This window comes from Rhincodon typus, chromosome 4 (genome assembly GCF_021869965.1).
Source record: "Rhincodon typus isolate 14 chromosome 4, sRhiTyp1.1, whole genome shotgun sequence".
NCBI lineage: Eukaryota > Metazoa > Chordata > Chondrichthyes > Orectolobiformes > Rhincodontidae > Rhincodon > Rhincodon typus.
The window spans coordinates 1666829-1676828 of NC_063335.1; the positions used below are offsets into that span (position 1 = coordinate 1666829).

General features: G+C 43.1%; 1 protein-coding gene across 1 annotated transcript in view; it reads right to left on the minus strand.

Annotated features, from left to right (window-relative positions):
• LOC109936858 (cartilage associated protein) overlaps positions 1–10000 on the minus strand; it is a 34723-nt gene that overhangs the window by 11331 nt on the left and 13392 nt on the right. The window contains exon 5 of the mRNA XM_020535460.2: positions 1788–1933. Coding sequence (XP_020391049.1) covers positions 1788–1933 — 146 coding nt within the window. The remainder of the gene's footprint in view (positions 1–1787; positions 1934–10000) is intronic.

The window sequence follows — 10000 nt, forward strand, 5'->3', positions numbered from 1 at the left end:
ACTATATATGATCTTCTAGGCTAGTTTTAATCCCTTAAGAACAAAGAACAATACAGCACAGGAACATGCCCTTCGGCCCTCCAAGCCTGCGCCAAAACATTTTACCCTTTCATATTACAAATGTCTTCACTCACAGGACCCATATCCCTCTATTCCCTTCCTATTCATGAATTTGCCCAGGTGCTTCTTGAAAGCTGCTACTGTGTCTGCTTCTGCCACCCCTTCTGGCAGCACGTTCCAGGCACTCACCATCCTTTGTGTGAAAAACATGCCTCGCACATCTCTTTTAAACATCCCCCTTGAACCTGTGTCCCCTAATTGACCCCTCCACCCTGAGAAAAAGCTTCATACGTTTCACTCTATCCATGCCATTTACAATCTTATAAACTTCTATCAGATCGCCCCCAACCTCCTGCATTCGAGTGAAAACAAACCCAGTAGATTCAACTTTCCTGCATAGATAAAATCCCCCATACCAGGCAACATCCTGGTAAATCTTTTCTGTACCCTCTCCAAAGCATCCACATCCTTCAGATAGTGTGGTGACTAGAATTGTACGCAATATTCTAAGTGTGACCTAACTAAAGTTCTATAAGGCTGCAGCATAACTTGCCTATCCTTATACTCAATGTCCATCCCAATGAAGACAAACATGCCATAGGCCTTTGTTACTACTTTATCTGCCTGCACTGCCACCTTCAGGGATCTGTGGACCTGTACACCCAGATCTCTCTGCACATCAATGCTCCCAAGGGCTCTGCCATTCACTGTATAATTTCCATCGGTACTTGACCTTCCAAAATGCAGCACCTCACATTTGTCCAAATCAAACTCCATCTGCCCTTTTTCTGCCCATGCCCCCAACTGATCTAGATCCTGTTGTATCCTCTAACAATCCTCCTCACTATCCACAACTCTACCAATCCTTCTGTCATCTGCAAACTTACTAATTAGATCAACTACGCTTTCCTCCAAATCAATTACGTAGATCACGAACAGCAGAGGTCCCAGCATTGATCCCTGACACCATTAGTCACAGCCCTCCATTCCGAAAAGCATCCTTCCACTGCTACCTCTGTCTCCTATGACTAAGTGGGGTTGGAGAAGAACTTTCACAATGTTTCACCACAATTAGTCAGAGTCTTTAATAAAAAGAAAGAATTGAGGATGCTGGAAAAAAAAAATCAAAGAACAAAAGAAAGTGCTGGATAAACTCAGCAGGTCTGAGAGCATCTGTAGAGAGAAAAACAGAGTTAATGCTTTGAGTCTAGAGTCCCTTTGTCCTGGCGAAGGCATCACTGGACTTGAACATTAACTTAATTTTTCTCTCTATAGGTGCTGCCATTTCTGATGAGTTTATCCAGTACTTTGCTTTTGTTTAGCCACAGTCTTTATCTGTTTTTAATCTCTCCCAGGAGATTACTTGGGTTCAAGGTGGGGTTAGGAATGCAAATATTTCAAAGCTCAAGGCATTACAGCTGTTGGAGACAAGCTGAACAGCTCACTGGATCCATTAGTGTTGATATCGGGTGCATGAGGCTGCTCAAGTTTGGCGTGGACAGGGAGCTGTACAGCTACAATGGAGAATTAGCCAATTAATGATGATTGCCTGGATGAACTAGTAGGTGCTTCCTTGTCCAGCGTTTATGAAGGACAAATAACTTCCTGATAATGAAATCAATAGATTATATTCTTAGATTATATTCTTCCCAGTTAATCCCTAAACCCTTCCTTCTCTTCTCACTTGCTAAAATTTAGTGCAGGTTATCTGTATATCAGTAACATACTGGTCGCGGCAGGAAATCTTCCTCCGTCAGGTCCCATTTCAGCTTATGGTATTGGTAAAACACCAAATTCTGTTTCATCACTGAATCTTCAGGATCAAACAGCAAGTACGTTGCTACGCATGGAGCTGCATTCTTCATATTATTGACTACAAAAGAGACACAGCATAATTAAAAACAAAGCATTAGGTTTATACAGTCACGAGGTCCAGGTGATACAAAATCCCACCCAGTGTCACATTCAATCATCATTTGTTACAGGCACAATGGTAACATCTCTTCTGTGTAGCTAACGCAGATCCTTCAACTGACATTGCCACAATTAGAGCATCATCTTATCGTTTGTGGGGTATTTCCAAGCAAATTAGCTGTTGCATTTAGCCAGAATATCAGCCATATATATTAGAAACAGTTCAAAGAAGGTTCACTGAACTCATTCCTGCACTGAGGGTTTTATCTTAAGTAATAGGTTACGCCTCTAGGCATGGGAGCTTAGGAGGAGGTGGTTATCCTATTAAAGCATACACGATCTTGAGGAAATTGTAAAGGATGGATATCAGGTGGAAGTTCATCTTGTGGGAAAGACTAATTCAAGGATACATAGTTTAAGAATAAGAGGTCTTTTTAAGGTAAGCAGAAGGAGAAATCTTCTCTCTCAAAGGATTGTTAACATGTGGAATTCTCTTCCCCACAACATAGTGGAGGCTGGATCTTTAAATTTGTGCACGGCTGGGTTAGATAGGCTTCTGAAGGGAGCCTAGGTGCATGAAGTACAGGCAGCAGAGTGGAGCTGGCCTACACCTGCTCCTATGTTCACATATCCTTATGTTCTGAATTGTGTCTTTATTCTTGGAGGTGGAGATGCTGTTGTTGGACTGGGGTGAACAAAGTCAGAAGTCATACGACACCAGGTTATAGTCCAACAGGTTTACTTTTGGCGGGCAGCCCCTTCGTCAGGCGCAGAGAGAGAGTAGAACACACAGTCCCAGAGTTTATAGGCAGAGAGATCACAAGATCATACAACTGGTGTGAGCGGAGTGTCAGATGATAAATCTCTGCAGGTGACTAAGAGTGTTAGATGGCCAGTGTTGTCTATCTCATAAGCTGCAAGCAAGGATGCCCCAAGGAATGGTATATTGGCAAAACCGTGCAGACGCTATGACAATGGAGAAATTGACTCCGTGCAACAATCACCAGACAGGGATGTTCCCTCCGAGTCGGGGAACACTTCAGCAGTCAAGGACATTCAGCCTCCGTTCTTCGGATAAACCTTCAAGGCAGACTTCGAGATACACAACAATGCAGAATTGCCGAGCAGAGCCGGATAGCCAAGCTCTGTAGCTGTGAAGACAGCCTCAACTGTGATAATGGGTTCATGTTGCACAACAGGTGACCTCACGATACTGCTCTGCATCTGTAAAATGTTCCTCACTGTCCTGTTTTGACAGCATCACCTTGATAAATTGTTATGATCTCTCTACCTTAATTAGTTTGTACAGTTTTGAATTTGGCATGTAATTCCAATCATTTAGTTTGTCGCCACCACCACTTTATTTATAATTTTTTGTAATTATCTCTCTGCCTCACTTAATCAGATTATAGGTCATCCCTTCACTGGTCATTCAGCTGTTGATACTTTATTGACCATCTAACACTCTTGGTCACCTGCAGAGACTTATCATCTGACACTCCACTCACACCAGTTGTATGATCTTTTGCTCTCTCTCTGCCTAGAAATTTTCGGTCTGCATGCTGTGCTCTCTCATTGCACCTAACAAAGGGGCTGCACTCCGAAAGCTTGTGATTTCAAATAAACCTGTTGGACTATAACCTGATGTCATGTGACTTCTGTCTTTATTTTTGACAGCAGACAGAGAACTTCTACAGAAGAAATATTTAAATTTCTACAGCAGTGTAAAGAAAATGGAACATACCAAATGTGATTTTAAACAACTGACTCAACCGAGAACCAAAAACTTTGGATGCAATCACTGAACATTTAATGACTTCCATTTTTCTTGAATTACATTTTAACTTGGACAAAATTATCATATATTCTGTAATTCGTGTGTTTTGCATGCTTCAATTTGCTGGTGCATTGTGCACATTAGTAGGTGGTGAGATATACTTTAACATGTTGAAAAATATTTACCTGGGTAGGTGTTAGTACAATAAAACTAACCCGTTAGTTGTTAAAGAAAGCCTGTCTGGCTAATTTCTTTATACAGATCTGAACAGTCAAGAACACAGAATTCTCGAATTCAATCTGTTTAAATTCCCAAAACTCTGTTACAAACTCGAAAGAAGACCGGAAACAGAGACAAATTAGTTCACCCCTCCTCACTTGGTAAAAGCATGCTCAATGATTTGTAAAGACAGGTGCAACTCAAACTGCTGAGAGTCTTGGATATTGTGGAGATAAGGAGTTTATTTAAAAAAAGCAATCACAGTAGACCTTCTCTGCATGTTTTTACCAAATATTATTTATAGTAGTTGCCAAGAATCCTGTCCTTTCCTTTCCTGCTTTACAGCAGGATGCATCTTCATATGAGGAACACTCCCCTAGAAAACGCCCGAGCCAATTCCCTCAATAGAGGGAGGACTCCTTGTTTAGCCGGTACACTCTCACCCTGAATGAAGATTTGAGCAGAAAATCTATGCCAATGCCAACACTTCATTACAGAATTGAGGGAATGTTGCTTTGGCAAAGGTGTAATCTTTCAGATGTGATCAATTGAGGTCCATCAGTTTGTTTGGATAGGATATTAAAGATTCCATGGTACTATTTAAAAGAGGTTCAGTAGAGTTTTTCACCATTGCTCTGTCCAATATTTACCCCTCAATCAACTTTACTTATGCAGTTTGATACAAAAACAGACATTACTGGCGAAACTCGGCAGGTCTGGCAGCAACTTTGGGAAGAAAGCACAGTTAACATTTTGAGTCCAGTGACCTATCATTAGAACTGTTAGCAACTAGGAAAAAGTGATATTTATGCTGAACACAAAGTTCGAGTATGCATAGTGGAGGGAGGAGTGGGGATCCTCAGTTGAGGGAAAAGGTGCACATTTCTGCAGGTACCCTTGCAGAAGGTGGCATCATTGGAACATATGCAACTGAGATGGAGAATGGATGTGTAGTTGAGGCAACTGTGGAAGCCAGTGGTTTTATAATACAGACATCTGAGGCCATGGTCGACAGGTCCCATAGTCTTGTTCGACCCATCTCCTGCACTTCTGCGCTCATCCTCACCTCTTCCCTCCTCACTTTTCAAGGCAACAGACATACCTTCCAATGAAGCATCTGTACTTCATTTAATCTAGTCTACTGTATTCGTTGTTTTCAGTGTGGTCTCCACTACACTGGGGAGATGAAACGCAGGCTGGGTGACCGCTTTGCAAAACACTTATATTATGTCCACAAAAATGACCCTGAACTTTCAATTGCCTACCACTTCATCACATCACTGTATTCACAAGCCAACAATTCTGTTGCAGGTCTGCTGCAATGCTCCAGTGAGCCTTAGCACAAGCTCGAAGTACAACATCTCACTTTCTACTTGAGAACCCTGCAGTCTCAATTCAAACTGAATAACTTTACTGATGAAGGGTCTAGGCCCGAAACATCAGCCTCTCTGCTCCTATGATGCTGCTTGGCCTGCTGTGTTCATCCAGCCCTGCACCTTGTTGTCTCGGATTCTCCAGCATCTGCAGTTCCTACTATCTCTGAATAACTTTACAACCTGATTCCATCCTTCATTTTTTTTAACCCATCCCACACCTGGTCTTGTTATGACATGGCTTGTTTTTAGGCACCTTCATGCAATCTCACTCATTCCTAGGCCTATTATCACTTTTTATGATTTGTTTTCAGTACCGATCAATCATTCTCTCCTCTCAGCTCAGATTATCACTTACTCAGTTTTTCTTTTGTCCTGGCCAGTTATCCACAATCTCCTTGTTCATCTTTCATATATGTCTTTCCATGTGGGCTCCATCTCCACCTATCCACACATTCCACATTTCTCCCCTTTCCTCCCACCCCCCCATAACATCTTGAGCATAAATGCCACTCTTTACTAGCTGCCAACAGTTCTGATGAATAATCACCAGACTCGAAATGTTAACTCTGTTTTCTTCCCACAAATGATGCCAGACCTGCTGTTTCTGTTTGTGTTTCAGATCTCAGCATCTGTAGTTCTTTGTTTTATTACCACTTATGCAGTTATTTCACTGATATTTTTGGGAGCTTACCATCTGAAAATTGGCCACCATATTTCCTACAATATAACCGACTTCAAATTTCAAATAGACTTTTCTTGGCTGTGAGCTGTTTGGGAACTTAAAGCTGTCAAAGTGTTATATAAATGGACCAAGTTCATAAATAGCAATGGGATAATGGAGCAGGAAATCCGTATAATCATATTGATTGTGAGATAGATATTGCCTAATGCACAAGACGGGATCCAACAGTGATCATGTGATCTTTTCTACACCTCAATTGGGGCTTTGGTTTAATATCTCATCTGAAAGCCAGATCTTCTGACATTGCAGTGCTCCCTCAGTCCTACAGTGAGCCATCAATTTAGGCTATATATTTGAAGCACAACCTTGACACACAGCGAGCTAAGCTGGATCTTGAGGGTGGTTCCTTCCTGATGGCTCTGGCCAAATTCCAGTCTTTCCTTTCAAGTTCATTGATGCTATTGAATACAATGATATCAAGGCTTGATGTCAGGTTAGGACACAGCACAGTTTTAGCAGAGACTTACCATATTGCAAGTAACCTGGAACCTTGTCCTGTGAATTTCATTTATGATGATAGAAGCAACCAAACATCAACAGAGATACGCCCAGTCACCTGTGTTACTACACCAGATATGAATCTCAATTTTATCATGATTCAGTCAGAGACAGGTAACGTTTTTTATTTATAAAGAAGTTGAAACTTGAAATCCCAGCTAATTACTATGAGAACAAAAGCACAAAATGCCACAATTTTAAACAGAGATATTTTATTCCAGAAGAGTGGCCAAAACAAACACTACATGTTATATATCCATGCTCTAACATTCAGAACTAACTTTAGGAGGGGAGGCGATGGCCTAGTGATATTATCGCTACACTATTAATCCAGAAACTCAGCTAATCTTCTGGAGATGCGGGTTCGAATTCAAAACGAAAAAAAATCTGGAATTTAGAATCTACTGATGACCATTGTTGATTGTCGGAAAAACCCATCTGGTTCACTAATGTCCTTTAGGGAAGGAAATCTGCCATCCTCACCTGGTCTAGCCTACATGTGACTCCAGACCCACAGCAATGTGGATGATTCTCAATTGCCCTCTGAAATAGCCTGGTATGCCATTCAGTTCTATCAATAGCTACAAAGTCTCAAAGAAATGAAACCAGATAGATCACCTGGCATCAACCTGGACACTGGAAAGACAACTGCAGAAACAGCCCTGTCGACCCTGCAAAGACCTCCTTACTAACATTTGGGGACTAGTGCTAAATAAAGCTCTGTCTCTCAGACGAGTCAAACAACAGTTTGACATTGTCTGTTAGGTATGATTCATTGAGTATGACTATGCCCTAGACACCACAATCACCGTCCCTGGTTATGTCCTGTCCCACAGGCAGCACAGATCCAACAGAGATGGTGGCATAGCCAAATACAGGGAGTTGCTCTGGGAGTCCTCAACATTGACTGTGGACCTCATGAAGTCTTGCAGCTTCAGGTTAAACATGGGCGAGGAAATCTCCTGCTAAATTACCATGTACCATATTCCCTCAGCTGCTGAATCAGTACTCCTCCTGGAGGAACAACACCTAGATAAAGCACTGAGGATGGTAAGGGCACAAAATGTACTCTGGGTGGGTGATTTCAATGTCCACCACCAAAAGTGGCTCGACAGCAGTACTACAGATCGAAAAGGTCAGGTCCTAAAGGACATTGCTGCTAGACTGGGTCTGCAGGAGGTGGTGTGGGAACAAACAAGAGGGAAAAACATGCTTGACCTTATCCTTACCAATCTGCCAGCTGTGGATGCATCTTTCCATGACAGTATCGGTAAGAGCGACCACTGTACAGTCCTCGTGGAGATGACGTCCTGCCTTCACAGTGAGAGCAGCCTCCATCACGTTGTGTGGCACAATCACTGTGCTAAATGGGACGGACTTCGAACAGATCTAACAACTCACTGGGCATCCAAGAGGCACTGTGGGCCATCAACAGCAGTAGAATTACACTCCAGCACAATCTGTCACCTCATGGCCTGGCATATACCCCAATCAACAATTACCGTCAAGCCAGAGGATCAACCCTGATTCAATGGAGAGTGCAGGAGGGCATGCCAGGAGCAGCATTCCTGAAGATGAGGTGTCAACCTTGATGAAACCACCAAACAGGACACCTTGCATACCAAACAGCGAAAGCAGCAAATGATAGAGCTTAGCGATCCCACAACCAATGGATCAGATCTAAGCTCTGCAGTCCTGCCACATCCACTCATGAATTGTGGTGGACAATTAAACAACTCACTGGAGGATGCGGCTCCACAAATGCCCCCATCCTGAATGATGGAAGAGCCCAGCACATCAGTGCAAAAGATAAGGCTGAAGCATTTGCAGTAATCTTCAGCCAGAAGAATCGAACGGATGATCAATCTCGGCCTCATCCATTGGTTGCTAGAAATTACAGATAATCAATCTTCAGCTAATTTGATTCACTTCATGTGATATCAAGAAAATGTTGGAGTCACTGGATATTGCAAAGGCATGATAAAATTCCGGCAAAAGTCCTTAAGACCTGTACTCTAGAAGTTGCCACTCCCCTGGCCAAGCTATTCCAGTACAGTTAGAACACTGGAATCTACCTGTATCTTGGAAAAATGCCCAGATATGTCTTGTACATAAAAACCAGGACAAACCAGCCAATTACCACCCCATCAGTCTACTCTCAAATCAGAAAAGTGATTGAAGTTGTCATCAACAGTGCTTTCAAGCAGCACCTGATCAGCAACAACACGCTCAGTGATGCCCAGTTTGGGTTCTGCCAGGGCCATTCAGCTGTTGACCTCATTACAGCCTTGGTTCAAATGTGGACAAAAAAGAGCCGAATTCCAGAGGGGAGGTGAGAGTGACAGCCCTTGGTATCAAGGCTGCATTTGACCAAGTGTGGCATCAAGGAGCCTTAGCAAAACTGGATATCAGCGGCAAATTCTCCATGGTTGGAGTCACACTTGACACATAGGAAGACGGTCGTGGTTATTGAAGGTCAGTCAACTCGGCTCCAGGACATCTCTGCAGGAGTTCCTCAGAGATAGTGTCCTAGGCCAAATCATCTTCAGCTGCTTCATCAATGACCTTCGCAACCTCATAAGGTCAGAAGTGGGGATGTTTGTTGATGATTGCACAATGTTCAGCACAGTTCACGACTCCTCAGATACTGAAACAGTCCGTGTTCAAATGCAACAAGAACTGAACAATATGTAGGCTTCGGCTGTCAAGTGGCAAGTAACATTCATGCCACACAAATGCCAGGCTATGACCATCACCAATAAGAGACAATCTTACCACCGCTCTTTGACATTCAATGACATGACCATCACTGAATTCCCCTCTATCAACATTCTCAGGGTTATCATTGACCAGAAGCTCAACCAGACTCACCACATTAACATAGTGGCTACAAGAGCAGGTCAGAGGCTAGGAATACCGCAGCGAATAACTCACCTCCTGACTCCCCAAAGCCTGTCCACCATCTACAAGGCACAAGTCAGCATGATGGAATACTTCCCATTTGCCTGGATGAGCACAGCTCCATCAATACTCAAGAAGCTTGACACCATCCAGGACAAAGCAGCCCGCTTGATTGGCACTACATCCACTCCCCCTACCATCGATGCTCAGTAGCAGCAGCGTGTACTATTTACAAGGTGCACTGTGGAGATTCACCAAAGATCCTCAGACAACACATTCCAAACCTTCGGCCACTTCCAACTAGAAGGTCAAGGGCAGCAGATATATGGGAACACCACCACCTTCACGTTCTCCTCCAGGCCACTCACCATCCCGACTTGGAAATATACCACGATTTTGTCACTGACAGTGGGGCAAAATCCTGAAATCCCCTCCCTAATGGCATTGTGGGTCAATCCACAGAACATGGGCATCAGTGGTTCAAGAAGACAGCTCACCAGCAGGTTCTCAAGG